Source organism: Patagioenas fasciata, chromosome 18 (genome assembly GCF_037038585.1).
Source record: "Patagioenas fasciata isolate bPatFas1 chromosome 18, bPatFas1.hap1, whole genome shotgun sequence".
Taxonomy (NCBI): Eukaryota; Metazoa; Chordata; class Aves; order Columbiformes; family Columbidae; genus Patagioenas; species Patagioenas fasciata.
Window position 1 is genome coordinate 4,965,905 of NC_092537.1, and position 22,521 is coordinate 4,988,425.

The following is a 22,521-nucleotide window of genomic DNA, read 5'->3' on the forward strand; positions in this document are numbered from 1 at the left end:
GATGGAAATGCACTTGTCAAATTCAGCATAAAACGGAATTCTTGACAAGCTGTGCCCTCATTGATCTTAATAGTGTGAGCTGAACGGGGTCTCTGGTTTTGCCAAATTCTGAAATAATTATTTCATATTATATTGTACCTTTTCTCATCTGTTCTAATTGCATGCAGCTTTCTGCACACATGGGGTGTGCTATCAAATAGCTGCTGCTCCCCATCAGACCACTTTGTGTGATGAGCAGTGTGGTTGCCTAATACTCCCTTCTTACCCCTTAATGGAGTTGTGGAGTTTTCCTTCGAATTTCAAAGCAATTTGAAAAGTTTCAATAGAAGGTGGGATAAAAGGCCAAAAGATGCTTACTTTTTCCTCCTTTGATCACTTAAAGCCTCACTTCAGAAAAAATCAAGTGACTCTGACTCACACAGTCATCAGGATGTATATATATATATACATATATATGTGGCCATTAATATTTTTGGATGCCGAAAAAATGCCCTCGGCACTTTGCTGAACAAACTGCTGATGTACAGCAGCTGTTCCTTTGTTCAGCCAAATACTAATATCGTGTTACTTAACATCAATCATTTTTGGATGTGTGGTTTTCAAGAAAGACCAAAACAAAATTAGCATTTGAATCACAAACTTAGAAACTGTGCGTCTTTACAGACTTCAGAGCTGACAAAAGAAGGCTTTTTATCGTGTGGCAAATGTTAGTAGTCCAAGTGCATAAAATGTATGTTATATAAATAATGCAGCAATATAGTTCGGCAAATTCTGCTTTCTGCAGAGGAGCCTGAAGCATTTCCTTGACCCAAATCGTACATGAAAATCAAAGAAATAACTATTCTGCTCTTCTTAAAAGTAAAAAGAGCTGTAAAGAAAGTCTCAGTTTTGAGAATACCGGTGTTCCTTTTTATTCGAGAAGCGAATAAAGCATTTGAAAGTATATTTAATCTGCTGTACACATAACTGCGATGCTGTTTCACACAGGGAAGGTGAAGGTGATCCCTTCCCACACCTCCGCAGGAACCAGGTGAGTAAATATCATCTGAATTAAACCCACATTGCTCCGGCTGTCCCCTACTACAATTGTGGAAATAACGAGTGGTGAATGCTCCGAGAAAATCAACCACGATGCTTTTGTTGCTGTTGTTCATTTTTATTTATTTTATTTTATTAGACAACTGCTTTCCGTTATAAATAAATAAGGCATGAAGGTTCTCCATAGTGTTACAGAGCTGGTAGCCACAGTCGTGCGGGTGGCTCCTCCTCACGTTCCGTGGGTCTGGGGCTGTGGGGCACCTGGAGATGCGGAGCGTGGGGGAGCAGAGCAGCCGGTGGTGGGTGGTTTGAGGAGACCCCTGGAGCGGGGATGGCTTGGGCATTGCACTCCTGCCAACTTACCTGCGTGGTGCTCAGCTTAACAAAAGAGGCTATTTTGGGGGGTATCTTTGCATTAATTCCACGGCAAGTGAAAGAAAGGTAGCTCCTTGTAATGTCAAGGCTTGGAGGATAATTACATTTTAACAGTCTTTCCCCTCCAAAGCCACATTCTCATTTATTTATCTCAATGCGGCAAAAATCCCAACCATTTCCCCAAGATTTTGGGATGTAAGCTGGTGAAATTAGAATCCAAATCTGGCCTGAAGTTGGTCTCCAGGCGGGTACAGAATAGGTAGCTTACACTGAACTGCTTGTTTCTTGTGGCTCAGCGCTCAGGGTGTTGCCTAAGCTGTAATGAAATGCTGCTTCTCTGCCTAAAACGTGTCTGACCATACACAGTCAACATCTAGTTCATGAAAAATGGAAACCGGTGATTCCTGAGACTGCAGTGGCCTTTTGGCTGGGTGTTTGCATGTCTGTGGAAGCAAAAGCGAGGAGACTTCAGTGCTGGGGAGTGAACTGAGAGGAGACAACCTTTGGAGATGGTTTCTCAGTCAAGAAAGATGATTTTCAGTAGAAGGCTGAAATCTGTCCTCTCAGCTGGGGGGATGTTCAGAGCAAAAAGTGGAGGGCAACGTGTGATGAACGCTACCGTATGAGTGTGATGCTTTATCCTTCTACTTGTGCGCAAGTCCTTCGTAGTTCTGCAAGCCCAGACAAGCTGTATTTGAGGAGTTTGCTACGATGAGGCAATGAGAAGCTCTTGAAGAGCACAGCACAGAAGGCTGGTACCCAGACCATGAGATGAAAAATCTCTCTCTGATACTATAATAGCACTTCTCATCTGGCTTATGGGAAAGCCCTGGTGATCGAGTTCCTGCCAGGCACAGCGCTTCACCTGGGCTGAAATACTGGGGCAGATTTAAAGTGAGGAAATCCCGTATGCCTACAAAGTCTGGAGAGGATGGACTGAAATACTAAGCGACACTGATGAAGATGGAACAATCAGTTTTACGTTTCTCTTCAAGTTTTTCCAGTTGCAATGAGTTTGCATTGTAAATAGCTGAAAAACCTGACTGGTAAGAGAATGGCTTAAATAGCAAGAACATACTGCCCTGTGGGGGAGGAGAAGGTGTCTCTTAGGTGCAAGCATAGGTTCTTAGCCATAAAACCAAAGTGGAAGTTTGGGCTGGTGTACTGGAGCAGCCGCTGCAGTTCTGATGGCTTATTGTTTTACTTTGAAACGCCGAGCTCCAGCTGTGGCGGGATGCCTGAGGACATCCAGGCTTTTGCTTGCAGATAATCGGGCTGTAAGACAAGCTGAAAAGGGTGGAGGAGGTGTTCAGTTTTCTTCTTCCGTGGTGCGGTTTACGTTGCTGTTGTGATGTCTGGCAGCGGCAGCAACTCATGCGGAGATCCGTCAGACAGTTTGTGAAATCCTCTAACTACAATGTACAATTGTCCCAACGAGTTGTCCGGAGCTCAAGCTTAAAAAGAGTTGAGTCTCCATGACGTTTTCTTGCTTGTAGACCTCTTGAACCTTCAAAGCAGTGGGGCCATGTGGCGTTTCCTGGGGCTGAGGAGCAGACTTGGTGGTTGCGATTGCACGTGGGAGTTTGCAGAGAGGCAAGGCTCATTTGCTGCTCTTGTTTTTCACCTTTGTGGCATTGATGTCCGCTTTTGTTTTCTGGATGCGGGAAAAGATCTCCTTAAAAAGAGCCTTGTACTCAGGCTGGCTCTGCTCCAGCCGCTTGTCCACCGCCTCCACGTGTTTGCTGATGGTCTTCTCCATGGTTTTCCGCTCTTCCAGCTCATGCCCCTCTCCTCGGAAGTCTCTGAAGGAGCTGTCGCGGGAGATGGGCCGGGACGTTTGGACGCCCGTGTGACGCACGCTGTCCTTGTGCTGCCGGCATTTGCTCAGGAGCTCTTCATACTTCTCCAGCAAGGCGTGATACTGCTCGTCCACCTCCCTCAGGATGGACATGCCCCGTTTGCGCACGTTGTTTGCGTGCAGCGTGTAATTGCCCTCGTGGCGGCTCACGGCATCCTTGGTCACGATGGCGTTGAGGGCCGTGTCACTGCAGCTCTTACGGACAGGGTGGTTTGGGGAAGGTGTCATTGATGGCCCGTGACTTTTTCCTCCCTCCTCCTCAGAAAGGTCAATGTAGTCGGCTTCTGGGGCGTTATTCAATGGCTCAAGGAGGGCCTCGGACAAGTTGTCTTCTCTGCTGAGCAAATACTTCTTGACTTGCTTCATCTGTTGCAGCTCCAGGAGCTCGGCTTCCAGCTCCTTGATGCGCAGTTTGCAATTCTCCATCTCGCACACCCGCTGCTCGAGGTCCGAGTACTCCTGGATGACAGAGGTGTACTCTCGCTCAACCCGCTCCTTCCGCTGCTTCTCCTGGTTGACTTGGGACCTCAGGGAGTTCACCATGGCTTGGAGACGCTCATTCTCCCTCTCCAGTGGCTTCTGGTTGAACTCCGTGGAAGAGCTGTGGACCTGGAATGCATCCTCATACCTGAAAGGGAAGGAAGACTCTTGAGAGAGTCTGACCAAGTGACAGGCCATGCAGCACTCCGATTGTGTCTTATTGTCATGTAACTAATTCCAGTGATGCCCAGAAAGGAGGTAACCTCAGCTCATGGAGTGAGACGTGTCTCCTCCCATGTGTCAGGAGACCAGAACATGTGGCTGTGGCTCTTCTGGACACAGAGGCTGGTTTCTGTCCCAGAGAACCTGCTGTGTCATTTGATAGCAGTGATGAAAGACAGAAGGCAAATTAAACCCTAAGATGTAAAAGGCTCATCTGGTCAATGGACAAGCCACCAATGTTGTCGGGAGGCAAGGGTGGATGTTCAAGGCCTACCAGTCTGAGCTGACAGTAGAAGGCTTAGGAGTTCACCAACTCCTCACTGCATCTGCCAACAACCCCAAACCCCATCCAGCCAAAAACCAGCAGTAGAGGCTCTGCTATCCCATGTCCTTGTGGCTGGGAGGTGCTCCTGAGTGGGAGATTTCTGCAGCAAGGGAGGCAGGCAGAGAGTTTTGACAGCATTGCCCCTTCTTCACTGCCTGGGACGCCACAACAGGCACTTCCCCCTTCCCTCACGCTGCTGTTGGGAAATCAGTCTGAAGTGCCCGTGGCATCCTATCTGGTTAGAGCAGATTGGAAAAGAGCCACCACCGTGGCCTCCCCTGGGAGGCATGGCTGGGCGGGGGTATTGAACAGACTTCCCAGTTACGGAAGGGCAGCCTGACCTTCGGAGCCAACTGCAGAGCTGCAAACCCAACCGAGGACCCCAGGCACTGGGGAGTGGGACTGTGGGGACTGGGGGGAAAAGTCACCGAGACGTTAAATGGATTTTGCTAGGGGTTGGATTATGCCCTCATAACATCCCCCTTGCTGCTGCAGTAAAAGTGTCTTTTGTTCATATCCTCTGGCAGGGTATACTTTCAGTAAAAAAGTTTATCGATTGCTTATCTATTTAAAGAAGCCTCTATTATGGACAGAGCTGAGCAAGAAATGTCCTCCTGAGGTCAGTGAATTAACACAGTGGCTGGGTTTTAAGGAGGATCAAGTGTGCAATAGTGCTGGAGGTGTTTGTACAGCACTTGGCAGCAAATGGAGCATCTTGGTGTGTGACTGGTGCTCTGGGGGATACAGGGAAAAATGCTGCATCTCAACTAGTTTCAGTGGGCCAGAGATGCTGGTCTTGTGCTGGGAGATGAGATCCAGGCTGGACATGAGGAAGATATTTTTTACAGTGAGAGTGGCAAAACACTGGCCCAGGGTGGCCAGAGCAGTGGTGGATGCCCCATCCCTGGAGACATCCCAGGCCAGGCTGGACGGGGCTCTGAGCAACCTGAGCTGGTGAAGATGTCCCTGCTGATGGCAGGGGTGGGCACTGGATGAGCTGTGAAGGTCCCTTCAGCCCAAACTATTTGACGATTCTAAGTCCTCCCTTCACCGCCAGCACTGAGTTTCAGGCTCTGAGGTAGAGCCTCGATCTCTATAGAGGTGTATGTGGGGTTTTGTGCACCCCCAGAGCAGCTGACCCCCGGGCAGAGGAGGTGGGAAGAAGCTTGGAGGGGTTGCTAAAGGCAAAGCTCGGTACCTGGGGCTGGAGCACAGCTCCTTAAGGCAGGGGAAGGTGTGGATGGTTCGGCGTCGCTCCCTCTTCTCCCGCCGGATGCGGAGCTGCTCCAAGCTCCGCATTTCCTCCACCTGCTTCTGCAGCTCCTCCACTTGGTTCTGCAGCCCCTCGATCGTTTCCGTCAAGCTGCAGAGAGAGGAGGGGGCACGGGTGAGGAGTCAGGCACCACCGGTCCTAGAAAAGTGTGCTTTCCCTATAAAGAAATCCAGTCTATGTAAGGTGCTTCCAGTTTCCAGCGTGTGCCCTGGGAGTGTGACAGCACTTGCTTTTCATGGCAGTGGTTGGACTTTCTCCACACGATCACTCTTAAAATGTAGAAAAGGGTGGGGGATTTGAGCTGTGGCAAGGGATTATACTAATTTCAGACCCCTTGTCCTCAAATCAGATGGCTAAAACGTTCACCTCTGGGACATATCTCTGCACTCAAAACAAGCAGGTGAACGATTTACTCCCTTCCTCTTGTTTTACTTGTAGAGATAAACACAGGGACACTGGGCACAGATTTAGTTTTGTTCTGGCTGTGAATACAGTTTGTAAAACCCTCTGCTCCACAGCTCCTTCTCTGCACAGTTGTTTGCAGAAGATGCTGCATTGCAAGGACGTGGCTGAGCCTGTTCTTGCCAGGGACGACCTTGATCGTGAGCCTGTTTTAGGAAAGAAATAGTTATTGACAAATTGTTGTTTCAGCATGGACTGGCCAGGGTTTTGCTGAATGCTGGATCTGTGCCTGGTGTTTCTGCTGTGTGCTGGGGACCTCCCTGATCTGATTATGTGCCTCTTATTCAAGGAAACACAACTGGGGAGGAGGAGAAGAGGCTGCCGTGCCTCTTATGGCAGCTCCAGACCCTTCTTTATCCAGCCCTGGTCCCAGGGGTGTCTGTGCCGTGGCTGACCTCTGCTAACCAGCTTGTGTTGTAAATAGCTGCAAAACCTCGAGTGATAAGAGAATGGCTTAAATAGCAAAGACAGGCTGCGCTTTGGGGCCGGGGAGAGACGAAATGAAGGTCTGCTGGGTCCAGCATGGCTGCGGTGGGAGGAGGGGAGGCCGTACCACTGTATTTTCTGCTGGGATGTCTTGCTTTCCAGCACCAGCTTCTGGTTCGCAAGCTCCAGGTCCCGTGCTGTTAGGTCCAGCTGCTCGTAGACTTTCGCATGCTGTTCGTTCATCTGCCGCAACATCTCTAGTTGCTTGGTCAGGTACTGCAGAAAAAAAGACAAAACATAAATCCAAAATCCAGGCTGTTTCACAGGCAGGAATTCCTACAGCCTTTGCTTCCTCTGATATTGTGTTTTCTGGCTGATTTATCCTTGACCTGATTGAAGCCTCTTCCAACAGCTGAAATATCCAGAGCCCTGCCCACTGTAAATACTTTTGTGTCTAAAATACGATTGAACTTCCCGTGCCCTCTGTGAAAGGCACAAACCTCAATCTCTCTCTATTCAGCTGCTTTTTTTATTCCCAGTACCCAAAGAAAGCTGATATCCCTGGGACCGTGACCCTCCACCAAAGCTCACTGAAATTGGCCAGTTGGTTACTGGATTGTCTGACAGATCGATTGCAGAAGCTGTTTTTCCTTGGGAATTCAGGCTAAAACTCTGAGCCTGTGAAATGTGAGGAGACTCATGGTTTCTGAGTGCTTGCTGATCCCTTTCTGCGAATCTGTCATTGCAGGATTTTATCCTGCAAAGACTGCGAGAAGGGCACCTGCTCAGGTGCTCACCCTCACCTGGGACCAGATCCCAAATCCACGGTGGACGTGCTCCTGAAGGACAGATAAATACACCCACCAGCATCCTTGGACATCAGCTGCCAGATCCCTGCTGCCATCACATGCTGCTCTGCCCCACATCCTTTTAAATCAAGCCGTTTCCAATATTCTTTTCTTAATTCACAGATCCCTAGAAGTTTTTTAGTGGATGAAAACCCTCCCGGCACAGTGGGTTTATGGCCTCTAAGCTCAGTTCTTTGGGCTCTTAGAAATACTGCCCTGACCCCACAGGATGTTTGAAACAGTGATTTAGGTTGCAGCTCGTGGAGAAAGAGCTATTTTATGCCTGTAACAAAGGGGGCTGTGTTACGGGGGTGCCGAGGGGCCAGCTGGGAACAAACGTGATTATGAATAACTGGAATCAAGGAAAGCAGCAGCAGAGCAGAGAGGAGCGAGTGTGAAGGCTGGCGGATGGGCAGGGAAAGGCCAAACGTGCTCCAGATGCAACCTGGTGCCAAAATCTGGTGTGCACATCTGGGCAGGGAGTGGGGATGCAAGAAGGGGGAAAATCCCACTTAGTGGGGAAAGAGGATTCTCTCCAGGGCTGGGGTGGGTTTTAACTCCCATCCCCAAGGCGCATCCCTTCCTTTCCCCGGGATCTGAGCTGTTGGCATTGGTGGAACCATCCCTTCCTCACCATCACCCTTAGGTGACAGCGGTGGCTGAACAGCTCCCATCCCCATTGTGTCCCTACCTCGATTTCCTGCACTTGCTCCTCGTTGGTGGCGTACATCTGCTGCAGGGAGTCCTCCAGCTCTTTGTTGCGCTCCAGCAGCGTCTTCCCCAGCTCCGCGGCCAAGTGCAAGTCTGAAAAGCAGACGGGACAAAGCTGCTGCAGTTCCCGCGGCTCGGTGGGTGCGGTGGGGTCCCCGAATGCCACCGCACCAAACACGGTGGCACATTTTGCACGGCGCTGGCTTTATTGGCAGGTTTGGGGATGGATGTGTGCTTATGGGACGTACAGGATTTGGCCTCTTTTGTCCTGCTGGGCTGCAGGAGCAAGGGGAGGCCGAGCCTGGGACATCTGCAGCTCTTCTGTGCAAGGATTTGGTGCCTGGCTGGTGTGTAACCCTCCTGCACCGCATTTACACACTGTATAGGCAGGATCAGACCCCAGGTGTGGCCATGGTAGGTGCTCAGCACCTCCATCCCCCACCACTGAGACCTGCAGGGCTGAGCGGCTCAGCATCCCTCAGAATGAGAGCGAGGGTTGGCAAAGCCCTGCGGGGCTCTGTAAATTATATTATTATCTCTAACGAAGGGAGTGCCTTGCCTTCCCTGTCAGCCTCCATCCATCACCCACTAACAGACTGACAGCAGTAATAAACCCACACGTGGCCCGAGGGGGCTGGAAACATCTCCCGAATTCAACCCACCCCCCTGGCAGCGCTGCCTTGGCCAGGGCTGTGGTGCTTTCCTTGGGGCAGCTCCATGGTGAGGATGAACCGCTTTGTGTTCACTCTTTGCTGCCTCTAAGGAAGCTACCAAAATAGTTGGACTTCAGGAGGAGTGAACTATAGGTGTTGACAGCGTGGTTGGCTTCAAACACTGGGTTTGCTGCTTCTGGGTAAAGAAAAAGCCCCATGACCCTGGGAATCCTATATTGGCCAAAGTTTTAGTGCCTCAGGTGATGCTGTTTGTGGGCCTTGGGGGGGGCACAGCTGGCTCTGATAACATCCCTTTGTTTTCACAGGAATTGCTTATCTGCTTAAAGCCTGGCCTCTTGTGAGCATGTGCGTTTCTATTTTTCCTGGTGCTTTTAGAGGTGAGTTTCTTATGGTGGCAGACTGAAAAATCTGACCTTAAACCTTTTAAAAGGTAAGGAAAGAGATCCTGGTGTGTGTTATTGCTCTTTGTCTCTCTGGTATGGTTATCATGCAGTTTGAGATAATTAAGGACTGAGGATCCTGCAGCATGTGAGGGGACCTGGGTCTCCTGCCCTGGCATTTTCTCAGCCCATCATAACGCTCCTCTCTAGTCTGCAGCTAATGATGTGCTTTGCAAAGGCTCTGCCAGGACTGGGAGCAGCTGTCATTTCTGCCAGTGGTTTATTTGGCCATGCAGTTGATTGGGACAAAGAGGTACTCGGTCACTAGGACAAGAAGAAGGGGAGTCAGGACATCTAGGATGTATTCTGAGCCTGGGAAAATCACTCACCTCTCACACTTCAAATGCCACATCACAAAACGAGCTCACACTGACCTCTGGGACACGAGTGCTCACGGGGCTGAGTGCTGTTAATGCGTGGGATGGGGCTTTGCTGATGGAAAACACTGCGCTGTGTGAGGTGCTGATGTGTTATTAGTTTGGGTGATGGCTGTATTTCTTTCCATGCAGCTCCAGTGGTGCTGGTTCCCCAGATGTGGTCCAGCCAACAGCTGCTCAGTGTGTCCTCAAACCTCCCTTTTGCCATGGGAATGTGCTCTCCAGCTGTGGTTTGCATTGCAGGATGTTATTCTAGGCTGTGACCGTTTTAACTATAATCCTAATCGTTGCACAGTGACCTGGTCTGAGGGCTGCAATCCCAGCTATCGGTGCAATTAAGATATTGGCACATTTCCCCATGGACAACACTCCCCCACCTATATATATATGCGTATATATATATGTATGTTTTATATTTTTTTTTAAATTTAAATCACCAAATTTATCCAATTTCCAAAGTTCCCTTGGGAGACTGAGTGTTTGCTGCACCAGCTGGGGATCTGGGGACAGCCAGACGCCAGCAGAAATGGAGGACAATTTGTGCCTTTAAGCTGCTTGGGGCTGTATTTAATGGCACCGTCACCTTGCCGAAGCCAATGGTGTTGCTGGAGACCGGCATCCCTTGTAGCAAGCGGGGTCTCAGCCCAGAGATGAGTAGCGAGAAGGCTCTGTGCTGTGCTCCAGGTAATGAGTCAAGTGTGTCCCCGTCCCTGGGGATTACACCAGTGCTCCCCCACCATATGGCATTCAATTTAATCAGCTGGGGTTGAGTTAAGTGGATTAGGCAGCGCAAGATCCTGCATTGTAATTTAAAGGGCTCTGTCAGCAATAATTTAATGGGGGAAATGGGCGGCGTTTGGGGACGGTGGGAGAAAGGAAAGAACGGGGCTGAGCTCTGAGGAGGAAATTGATTCTTTGGTTCCATTTTGAGCGTAAGGGCCTGGGAGACTCCGGGCTTGAAGGACACGGGGGAGCTGGTTCTTTTAGTGTCTTCTAACAGCCTCAGCCATCGTCACACGCACACACTCACTCTTCGCCTGCCAGCCAAAGCATCCTCTTAATCCTGTCTCATCCCTCCTCATCCCCACCTGTTGGTTGCCCCCAGGCTGTGGGACTGTGGGGAGGGAAGGGATGCTATGTGCTTTAATGTTGTCTTTAGACCAGATTCTCTTTATCTTTTTTGCACTAATTGTGGCTCTGCATAGGCTGGGGGAGCACAGAACTCCTCTCCTTTGAGACCTTGGAAACCTGGGGCTGAATGTGAAATTTCAGCAAGTTGGGGGCAAAAAAAGAACTGTTTAGGAATTGGGTGATTCTCCCTGCATAGCACTGGTTTCCCCACAATTTTTTTTATATTCCTCTTTGCTTCTGCACTGCCAGATCAGCCAGCCAGTGCTGTACGACTTGCCCTAATTTAGCAGATATGCTGATGCCTCCCTTGCCCCTCCCCTCTTGACGCAGAGAATTGAAGTGGTGGGGAGCGGACCGTGCTGTGTGCCGGCTCAATGTGCCCCATCCCTCCAGTGCCTGTGCTGAAGGCACCGCTGTGAAACGGCCAGCATTCAACCTCAAAAATGAGGGATTGGTGTTGCCCAAATCCGATGTGGGAGAGGACTATGGATGCAAATTGTCCTGGGCAGCACCAGCTCTGTGCCTCCTGGCTCTCAGTATCGTTAAGTGTTGATGTGACCCTTCTAATTAACACAAACCATGGGGACACCCCGCGTCCCCAAACAAAGAGCTGTGCCTCCAGAGTGAAGCGGAGGGAGGGATGGAGGCTGCGTTTCCCTGCAAGCTTCTGTGGGAAAGGTGCCTGAGCAAGGAGGGAGGGGAAGGAGAAAAAGATCATTTGGTAGGAAGGGAGCAGGAGTTGAATCGTAGCAGTGCTCAGTACCGAGGAGCACGGCAGGGCAGCACATCCAGGAGGCAGCTGTGCTGGAGCTGCGAAGATCATCATCAGCAGCCCAGCGATAATTCTACTAGCTCTGTGTCACTGAGGATGTTTTGGAAAAAAACCCCAAAATCCTGATCCAGAAGCTGTAGCACGTTGTCTTTGACTAAAAGAGGCTGAGGACCAAACCGCAGGATGTCCCCGCGCTGCAGCAGCCCGTGGCGATGCTGGCACAGGCAGATGTGCGCTGCATGGGGCTGCTGTGGAGCTGAGGGCTTCCCCAGCCTTTGCAGCAGCATGAAGAGAGTTCGGAGCCATTTCTGCCTTCCCAGTGCTGGTCTGCAGCTGTTTGCATCTTTGCCACAGCCTGTTCCCTGTAGGGTTTTCTCCCCCAACATCTCTCGGTTGTGGCTTTAGGGGAGCATAAGCCTGGTGAGATGGTGAGGTTTTGGCTGATCCCGTAGCTATTCAGATGGTCCATGAAAACACGGCTTTCTGGAGGAAGCCACCATCTGGAGCAGCTGCTTTGGGCCTTTTCCCATCGTCTCTCTTGCATCAAGGGATTCACGTGTCTGGGCTGTGAGAGAACGTGCCCGCTGCCCTGAGCACAGTTTGGGGGATGCTTTGCTGTGCTCCTCGCCTTTAAATAACCCAACCCTGTTCCCACCCCACAAAGCAGGCAGGCTTGGAGGGGGATGTTAGAAGTCTTTTGGCTCATAGAACTAAAAAGCAGGGGTTTATGGTGCATGTTTTTGCAGGTGCTTTTCAGCTAAGCATCTATTAAGGAATTACTTGGCCCTTCCTACATGTCTGGGGTTGCAGAAAGGGCTGCTCTGGTCCCCTCCTACCACTGCAAACGCTGAATTCACCTGCTGAAGAGCAGGAGCAGCCAGCAGAGCTCTGGTGTGGGGGCTCCAGAGGAGTTCAGGGTGCTTGTTAGCTGATGGATAGGGTAGGTTGAGAGTTAAGAACTGATGTTTAATGCTGTTGACGTTTAATTTAATTGCATTTGCTGTCTGCTCCATTACACACGGGTACTTAGAGTCAAGGGTAGGTGCAATTATTCCTTTCAGAATCTAAATAAATGATGTTGTGCTGGTTTACCCCAGGGTAGAGTGTACTTGCTGCTCATTTATTTTTCTTCTTAGTTGCAAGGGATTGTGCTGTCTGGGTGTATTACAATGAAGATCAGCTTTTGTGTATCACTTACTGCTGCTCCATGACAGGTGATGGAGGCAATTGGTGTCCTTAGCCCTTATAAGCCTTTGCAATGGAACGTGCTGGGGTGCAGAGAAGCAAGTGCCATCTCACAGCATCACCTGGAAAAGCCCTTTCAACATGCCCATTCCACAGGTGACTCTTGTCCAGTCAGAGCTACTGCTGAGAGCTGGATGCTCCATCCCTTTTATGCTGGTATAACTCAGACTTTCCTACCCAATTCAACTTTGCGCCTGCTGTTTTGTAGGTTTTGGTGTAACACAAAGGCAGTGCAGCAGCATCCACCTTCTTCCCCTCCTCGCTTCAAACTGTGGCTTTAGCCAGGCTGGGCTGATGCTGGGCACACGGGTATTTCTGTTAGCTTAATGAGATTTGCTGGATTTCCTGCTTTTTTTTTCCTTTTCATTCTCTTGCGTAATCTGTTACGTACCCCTGGGCTGCCTTCGGCTTCGCAAGCTTCCCTGCTGGGGGGAGCTCGGCTGGTGGCAGAGATGCGGTTTGCAGAGGGGAGAGGCAAGCACAGCACAATGAGAGCAGCTCCCTCCCTCCTGTCTCTAGTCCCCTGAGCAACAGTGGCAGCACCAATGAGTGGAAAACCCCGAGAGGGAATTAGGGCAGCGACCCGTCCTGCTCCCTCTGGATGGATCCCCCACCCCAGGCAGGACGAGGGGCTCAGGGATGCGCTGTCTCTCCCAGGCTGTGCTGCTGGGACCTCCTTCGGCCCCTGCTGCTCCCTTCCTTGCTTTCTACATTTTTCAGTCCTAATTGGTATTTCCTTTCTTTCAGCAATTCTTTTTTTTATGCTTCTCAGATGCTCATCAGGCTTTTTTGTTATTATTTATTTAATTGATGCTCATCTTTTTCTTTCTGCCCTCTGTCATTCTGTGCCCCAAAGCCTCCCCTTTCTATTAACATTCAAAACCAAGGATGGTTACCTCTGCTTATACGCCGTGTCTGTACGAACACACACAGAGCAGTCCCATCGCCATGCCCACAGCAATCGATGTGCATTTTGCCAAGTTGTTAGAGCATGATAACGCAGAGTATGTTATTAGACCGTGGCTGGGCCCCATCTGCATCTTTCCCTGCTGTTCTCTTATCTAAAGAACCTTGGTGCCCATGTTTGCCTTGTAGGCTAAAATGGTTTCAAAGAGCCCGGTGATTGGTGGCTCAGAGGCTCTGATAGTGCACCTGCATCTCAAAGTGTCCTAAATAAATACCGAAAAGCAGAGCTGTTGGGGAGAAGAAGTGAGGGAAGATCAGGGAGAAAGGCAGCCAGTGTTTTCCTGCATGCACCCCTCCTCCAGGCAGCAAAGCTCCAACTAATTAATTACGTTCAGATGCAGAGAACCATGAACAGAGGCTTTTACTCCTTTAAAGCCAAAGACACAGATACGTGGATTGATGCCATGTGGCAATCTCATCTCCTCGGTGTGTTTTGGGGATAGGAGGCTGTAACTGACCCAGGACAGGCAAGGATGACGAGCACCCTCTCCAGCAACACCAAAACCTGCAAACCTTCTTGCAGGCCAAGATAACTTGGAAGGCAGCACGATAATGTCCTGCCATGGCTGCAGCTGTGTAACTGGAAGAGGTCAGCATGGAGCTGGACATTGCCAGCTCGAAGGACTGAGATCTGTAGGGAGGAGAGAAGGTAAATGAGCAGTGCCAGGGCAGCTGCGCATGGGATAAACCAGAGTGACTTCCCAGAAGGCCGCAGAGGAACAGGCTGTTTAAACCATTAAAAGAACTCTAAGGGTTTGGAGAGACAGTTTACAACTGTTTGTTACATTAAAATTCCCAGCTGTGCGAAGACCGGCAGTTGTGTAACATCTGGTCTCATTCCTCCGGGGTATTTTGTATCTGAGATATTTTCCTAAATGCTTGGCCCACGTATGTGTTTTTGAGCAGGTTAAGCAGAAGCTTTGGAAGCCATAATGATGCAATATACCACTGTTTTGCTCTGGGAAAGGCCTTTTAGCAGAGATGTGTGGGAGCGAGTGAGTCGTGCATTAGCACTGGCACCGCTGTTAGCAGGAGCAGGATCGGACCTGGGTGCTGTCACAGCTCCAAGTGTCTCCTGACTGTCACACTGAGTCAGTGCATCCACCCTGTCACCCGCCAGAGCTGCCTGGTACAGGAGGAAAGAACGAGGACTGGAAAATGGTGGGGGACAACCACTGCGTATGGGGTGTTTGTAGCCGCTGCCTCGGCTGCCGGTCCCTAGGCTGCTGTGGGAGGAACGTCCTTCAGGGCTCGGACCGTAAATCCTTCACACGTGGCCTTACCAAGGAGAAATGCTACTGTTAGCTGATTGTTTCAGGAGGGGAGATTTGGAAATCTGATTTCTTTCTTTTATTTTCTTTTTTTTCCCCCCTCCCCTTTGCCTCTTATTTTCTTTCCAGCAGTTCCTCTAATTCTGGTCCCTCACACAGCTGGAAGGATGTGCCTGGGGTTCAGATGTAGGAAGGAATTCCTATGAGAGAACAGGACAGAGATCCTGGAAGTTGCTGTGTGGGGCTCTTTCATACTCCATTTTCTTCCTGTCTTCACGTAACAGGGGAATTTTTATTCTAGGAAAATACATCTATATGTATTCTCCTTTTTCCCTCCCCAGATTGGAGGCTCTCATCCCTTCCTCAGACTAACCTGACTGTCATCTCATTTCCTTGTCTCTTGTGACTTTTCTAGTCCCCCTTGTCATTCCCAAGCAGCTCAGCAATTAATCACTGAAAACTTTCCACTTCCACAAGGTACCTGCTGTACCGCACCACTAAATAAGTAACTGGCTCAGCTACTGCAGGCAAAACCCCGTCCGTCCTTCTGGCTTGCTGCTGGGAAGGAAGGATGCTGAATTAACTGCTGTGCTCCTGGAGGACAGGAAAGCTGCCTGGCTTGTCCCCTGAGCTGGACCGCTGGGTTAACAGCATCACGAGGGATAGAATTTGGGGTGCCACCTGCTCCCCACTACGAGTCCTTTGGGCAAGCTGAGGGTGAACTGCAGCGCTATGGACCACCCCACACAGGCTGGGTGATGCAGAAAATGGGCAGGTTCAGGTGCTGGCACTGATCCCCTGGGCTCATCCCAATGTCAGGAGCCGATCGCCGGAGCGCTGGTGACCCCGTGTCTTTACGCGGATGAGTTGGGAGTGGTGCAAGCTCAGCACCTTGTGTCATTTTCCTTCTTAGCATGCAAGCAATCAGGTGCTTGGCATGAGGAAGAGGAATTAAAATAAGATCCTTAAATCTGGAGACCTTTAGAGGTTATAGCTGTCAAGTCCTAAGCCTGCATTGCAGATGGTTTGGCCCAAAAGTTGCTGTGGTTGCCCAGGTGGAGAGGGCCATCAGTCTCGCTGTGGCAATGAGTTGATGTATTGTTTTTGGTATTATTTCTGGTCTTGCTGGCTAACTTGGAGCAGTATGAAACCATTTTATTTACGTGGGAGGAATCGCCCCAGCACTTCGGCTGTATTGAGGCTCCAGGGACCGCAAAGGTGGCTTTGGGAGCCCTCCTCTTGGGCTGAGCTCTGCTCTTTGGCTTGGACCTGAGTGCTGGCAGGGGGCCAGGGAGATCAGGGGACGCAGTGGGGTGACTACGAGGAGGACTCGGGAGATTGCTGCTGGGGAGATGAAGGCTGGAAGTGGCTGGCAGAGGGAGCTGCTGGGTCTGGTCTCCCCTCTGTTGCGATCCAGATGCGACTGAGTTGGCACGCAGCCGTCCTGAACACAAATGCTTCTGATGAACAGAAGAGGTGTCCCCACTTATCCTCAGCTCAGAATCTCTAATTTTAGCTCATTCATTCTCTTGGGATCTGGCTGCACGTACACCCTGTGCACAGGGTATGATGCAACTCTAGGCACATCATCAGTTCCCAATGGCTGGAGGAAGGTTCACCATCACCATATTCTAGTTTTAACGCTCAGAGGCACAGACTCCCCAGCCCATGGAAGCCTGTGGCTGAGCAAAGCAGTGCTGACAGCTATTCACGCTTAGAAATCCTGGCAATAAGCAAAGCCACGCTACCAAGTAATCTAAGCTCCATTTTTATCACTTTCTTCAAATCGGGAAGCCTTCCCGGAGGAAACATCATAAGAATGAAAACACCTCAGAGGACGCCACTACTGTTTCCTTGCCATTAAGTCTCCTGGCTGGGAATTGAGACTCTGCTGCAATGTGCTAAGGCGTTTTGGTACAATGCCTTGAACCACGCAGGCTTATGGCACGCCGGGGAGCAGGGAGAGGAATCTGAAAGGCACCAGCTTCATTTGCACGAGGCCGGAGGGGCCTTGAGGCTGGGGACCAGATCTTGCTACCTCCAAGGCAGGTGGTCAATGCAGTGGCCACTTCAGGGGGAAAAAAGAGCAATTGGGGTTTATTTTATTGAAAAATTAGTTACTTCAGTAAGGCAAAGCTCTGTAGAGGATGGGGAAGAACGTAACAGGTGCTCAGAGGTATGATTTGCGCTGTGGTGCTAAAATGGTTAATTAACATAATCATCACAGAGCTCCCGGTTAAGCCATCCGTTGCTTAGCAAACAGTTTTGGATGTAAATGTAATAAATATTTGACGCTGTGAAATGACAATAAAGGCCCAGGAACCAACTGGTTCACAGAAGAACCTTCTTCACTCTCCTAGCTTAGGATGCTTCCCCTCGCTCCTCAGGAACAGGCTTTAAGCCCGTGCTTTTGTCCTCTGCCTCCCTGGCGCTGCTGCCAGGCGTGGGCTTCTGCGGACCCCGGGCTGTTGGCATGCCAATCCTCTTAGTAATTCTGGCCCACGACCGCCTCGTAATCATGCTATGCTGGACATCTTCCACCCCCCCCATTTCCAAACCAACAGCTTCACGGCTGTTCCATCTCCAAAGACCTTTAGATACTGCTCTGGCTGTAATGCACAGGCACAGAGTACGTGGACAAGGTCTCGCACTGTCCTTCGTGATGCTTTGTGAACCATCCAAATTAATTATGGTTGTAATTACCCCGTAGGACCTTTCCAGTTGGGTGATTTTAGTTAAAGCCTTCCCCATTTCTCCTTCTGAGATTGTGCAAGCCTGTGCAGCCCCCTGTTTGTACAGGAGACTGCAAGCCCCGCAGCTGGGCTTTGTTTTGGGTCTGTGTTTCCCTCCAGTCCTGTATGTGCTCAAAGGTGGAGTCTATCCCCGGCATCAATCCATCATTTCCAGGTGGTTATTCTGCATTTACACAGTCAGGACAGAGCTGGGAACCTGGCCTGCAGTGGGAAGGTGTTTTTATTGTTGTGAGCCAGTTGTACGGTGCCAGTGCTGACTCATGAACCTGACATCAGGGACAGCGATGGGCTAAAAACCAATCGGTCCCACGTTGTTCAACGCTCCCTATATTCATCTGTAGTTCTGCTGTTCCTCAGCCTGCATCCTGCCCCTGGAGCAGTGCCCAAGTGCCTTGTGAGCCATGGGAAGACGTCACCCAGAAATGTGAATTTCTGAGTAGTCAAAGGCTGCACTGTTTATTCAGCTCCATCTCCGTACTCTGCTCTGGCTTAATCTGAGCGTTGTTCCGGAGAACAGTGCCCACTATCCCGCTGTTGATACTTCCTATTAACTGAAAAATTGGGGTTAAAAACCAGCTGCAACAATCCCTGGGGAGCTGGTTGTCATTCCTTGCTGGGCCTCTGCCCTGCAGCTGAAGTTGTGTAAACTTTAAATCATGACATAACGTACTGGAGCTTTGGTGGGCAGAGGCACTGCAGCTGGACCACACGTCCCTGCTGACAGTCAGCTGGTGAAAGCAAATATATAACTGCCTTACCTATAGTGCAACGTGTCAGACGGGTACTGTGTTTAGTTAGGAATGATTTTTTTCACTATGCATTGACAAATCAGTTCAGTTCATTCCTGGGCCACTGGCCCGAATCAGGACTTCTTCCATTTATTTATTGTTGTGTGTGGATTCAAAATACTAAGATAAGTAAATCTTATTTTTTTATTTTTAAAAGAAGCCCCAAATTCCCACAGCTATCAACTGTCCAGCCTTAGGATAGACATTACATAGAACTAGTACAAAAGTAGGTACAGTTACTTCAAAACAAACTACACAAGTGAATGTTTATCCTCTAGCAAGGCTGTTTTTGCTGTTTGAAACTTGGCCTTGATTTTTTTTTCTCCTTCTCAATTTCTCCTGCTTTTATGGCTGATGGGAGAAATCTCAAGAAGTAACTAGGTGACTTAGAAGCTGAAGGTCCCTTTGGATTTGGGCTTGGACAGCAAAAGCTTTTGAGAGACACTTTCAATGTCCTCGGCTTAGCCACACATTATTTCCAATGTATTAATTACTAACTAGTGTGTCTGCTAACTCTGCCTGCAACTGCTCTGAGATGAAAGCAATGTCATAACCACCCATCTTTCATTCTGCCCACAGCAAGTTTTTTGGGGAACCGGCTTCCTTGTGGATGTAACACTGGAAATGTTTTAGCTCCTGGTGCTCAGGACAGATCTGGGCTCCCTGTCTCTATCCATCGGGTTTAAACTTTCATGGCCAGGACAGTGGCTTGAAGCAGCAAAGCAGAGATTTCCACGGAGATGCCACTGCAGGACGAGGCACCGGCTTTGCCAAGCAAATTTGAACCTTCAGAGAAGGTATCTTGCTCTCCTCTACCCAGAATTTGCGCCTTTTCTGCCCCCACATCCCCCTGGCCCGCCATCCCCGGGTGTCCCCATCCTTACCCTGCTCCAGGTCCTGCTGGTCGTACCAGGGCTCCTCTTCCTCGCTCTGAAACTCCTCCATCCTGTCGGCGTTCAGCATTTAGCACCAGCGGCCCGGGGAGACGCGCAGCATCCGCCAAAGGGGACCCGGGAACGCGGAGCGGGGATGGATGCGGGGATGCGGGCGGGGATGCGGCCTCGGTGCCCCGGGAACGGGGCGGGGGGGATGTCACGACGTGGCACCCAGCGCTTCGCCGCTGCCCTAGCTCTGCCAACCCGGGGGGGCGGCTTTCTCCTGCCTTCAGGCCCTGGGGAGACTCCGGGAAGGGGCGGTGAAGCGGGGACGTGGCGGCCGGCGCGGGGGGACACGGCTGCAGCCGGGCTGGGGGATGCACAAAGGAAGGAAGAAGGGCCCGGCGCAGGCACAGCCTCGCTCCGCAGCTCGGTGGAGACCTCTAGCATGGAAATGCTGCAAGGAAACCCGGCGAGAGGGAAGGGCGAGGCGAGACCGGCCTCCTCCTTCATCTCCTCCTCCTCTCCTCTCCGCCCAGCGCAGAGCGGGGCTGCCGAGAGCGGGGTGTGGGGTCAGCAGGGTGGGGGGTACTGCCCCGCAGTCCCCACAACCGTGTCCCTACACCCCCGGGGAGGTGAGGCAGAAACAGGGCTCCCTCCAGCATTGCTCAGGATGAGAAGGGTGACCTGGCCTTGCCAGGAGGTTCACCGTGACTTTGAGCGAGTCTCAGGACCCTTCGGTGGGGATGTTGGTGCCTTTTTTGCCTGGGTGGGTTTGGATGGGTTGGTCTTCAAGGCGGGGGTGTTTCCAAGCTGCCTAGCTGGGGCTGTGAAAGAGGACACCCATACAGACACCCCCAGAACATCACCTTAGCGTTGTGTCTTCGCTAGTTCTTCCTCTACGTCAGGGGTGTCAAATTCATTTTCACCAGGGGCCACATCAGCCTCACAGTTGCTTTCAAAGGGCCAAATGCTCTTTTAGGACTGTGTAAGTGTAGCTACTCCTACATTTATACAGTCTTCAAATTGCATTTGGCCCTTTGAAGGCAACCGCGAGGCTGATGTGGCTCCTGGTGGAAATGAGTTAGACACCTGTGCTCTATGTTCTCCCTGGTTTGCACCCCAATGAGAAAACAGTGCTTCTGATGCACATTTCTCTCTTATTTTTAAGGACAAACTCCTGTGTTTTTCTGAAGGGTGAAAGGAGCTTAAAATTGAGGGAAATGAGAATTTGTAGAGCTCGGAGGGGGAGATGTGTCTGTTACATACAAGTAAGTTCAGAAAAGACTTGGGATTTTGGTACTTGCTTTTCAGTTTAAGGGAATAAGGGTCAGCGAAGGTGGTCTTTCTCCTACTTGCTAGTGTGGAGTTCGGTCCAAGGGGGTTTATTTGTCCTTGTCAGCCCTGGAATCCATCAGAGACTCTAAGATCCAAATTAATTCATGTGACAGTGCGTTTAGATGATTTTTTTTTTTTTGCCTTCTGTGTGATGGAACTCCCTGGGTTTATATTTTATTGCATTACCTTGCACTGACACCTACAGAAAAGGCAATATGAGATGTTTACGCAAGAGCAGCAGACTGTGCATCCAGAAAAGATGGGATCTGTGTCAGAAAACTCTGCCCAGTCCAGCAGTGACAGGCAGCTGAGAGCCCCCGGATGATTAAAGAGAGGGTGATGTACTCAGCTCTCTGTACAGCAGCAGAGCAGGGAGATAAAGCAGAAAATAAGAGAGAAATTGTAGATGATTCCTCTCCCCTTCTCTCCTCACAGACCTCTCTATACACAGCTACATGATCCCAAAATTCAGTGACCGCCTGGAAAGTCTTCTGCCTTAATACAGTTGCAGATGAGGATTGAGGAGTCTCTTTTAACCTGGCATTTTAACTCAGCAGAGATAATCAAGCACTTTTGGTGTGCCTGGGAGAAAGTGATCTCTGAATGGCCCCTAGATAAAAATGGGAGAATCTTAATTTTCTCATGCCTGTCAGTGTTGAAGAAGCATTTGGACAATGCCTTTAGTAAAATGCTTTAGCTTTTGGTCAGCCCTAAAATCATCAGGCAGTTGGACTAGGTGGTTATTGCATGTTTCTTGTAACTGAACTATTCTACTAACTGTGAAAAGTATTCTGTTTGTAACAGCAAATTAACATTTATCTGTATAGTGTAGTGATTCTGAGTGCCTGGATGCAAAGCTCTAGGCTGCTTGGCAGCAAAAGCCAAGTGACGTGATTTTGTGAACATATTTTTTTTTCCTATAGGTTTTTACGAGAATGTCTCAGATCTGACCTGTCACTCGATACAGTCAAACATCGCTGATTTCTGTACAGGTTATATGGCAACAAATGAGAATTCCCACAGTCTGCCCCAGCTGGGGAGTTAGCACATCGCTTTCTTTCCCTAAAACGACTAGAATTACCTCACTTCCTCTGAAGAAAGGAGGTTTGTGGAGCTGAGCCTGTGAAATGTAACTCAGTGACACCAAAGAGACCTGCTTGCAGTTCATAGAGCTGCTCAGTGCAGAAAACTGAGACAATCGCTTCAAAGGCAGCGCTGAATCGCCTCAAACAGCTGCTTTGAGGTGTTCAGTGAGGGACAAATCCTGAATTCCCAGTCCCTGGGGTTGTAGAACATCTTCTCCTTGCAGGTGGATATAATTTCATTAGGGTTAATGGGCCACCACATGCAACGAGCTTGTTATAAGGTGCTTGCACAGGGTATTTGTTAGGAGCCTGCTTGCTCCCAGCCCCTTTTGACTCAGGACTATGGAGGAGCCGGAGTCGCCTGTTCTCCCAGGGCCCCCCTGCACATCCCACTATGTGGGCTGGGGTCTCCAGTGGTGGCTTCATGGAGCTGTTGTGGGGCTTGTGCCTGAGAGCAGCTGAGCAAAGGGGCTTTGGGGGACAAGGGCTGTGGGAGAAATGGGGCAGGAAAGGGGGAGATGGGGGCGAGATGGGCGGTGAGAAAGATGGGGCAAGAATGGGATGAGAAGGGGGTGAGATGGGGGCAGAGGAAGCGGATGGGGAGGAGAAGGCAGAGACCAGGGAAGAAGAGGAGAAGGGAGCTGTTGGGGAAGGCGCAGAAGGTGAAGGGAGTCTGGGCCAGAAGGGAGAGTGATGAAGGGCTGGAGGAGGAGGGTGGAACGGGGCTCTGCCATGGGCCCCCGCGGAGAAGGGAGGCGAGGGAGGGTGCAGGGTCCACGGGGAGCTAA

The 22,521-nt window shown here is 50.3% G+C and overlaps 1 protein-coding gene across 1 annotated transcript; it reads right to left on the reverse strand.

Moving 5' to 3' along the window:
- Positions 1–1,146: 1,146 nt before the first annotated feature.
- On the reverse strand, positions 1,147–19,783 carry CDR2L (cerebellar degeneration related protein 2 like). Its single transcript, XM_065852654.2, has 5 exons — positions 19,320–19,783; positions 7,999–8,111; positions 6,587–6,735; positions 5,497–5,661; positions 1,147–3,899 (listed from the first exon to the last, which is right to left on the reverse strand). Exons 1-5 carry the CDS (start codon positions 19,396–19,398, stop codon positions 3,014–3,016), a joined length of 1,392 nt encoding a protein of 463 aa, XP_065708726.1. The 5' UTR covers positions 19,399–19,783; the 3' UTR covers positions 1,147–3,013.
- Positions 19,784–22,521: the final 2,738 nt, after the last annotated feature.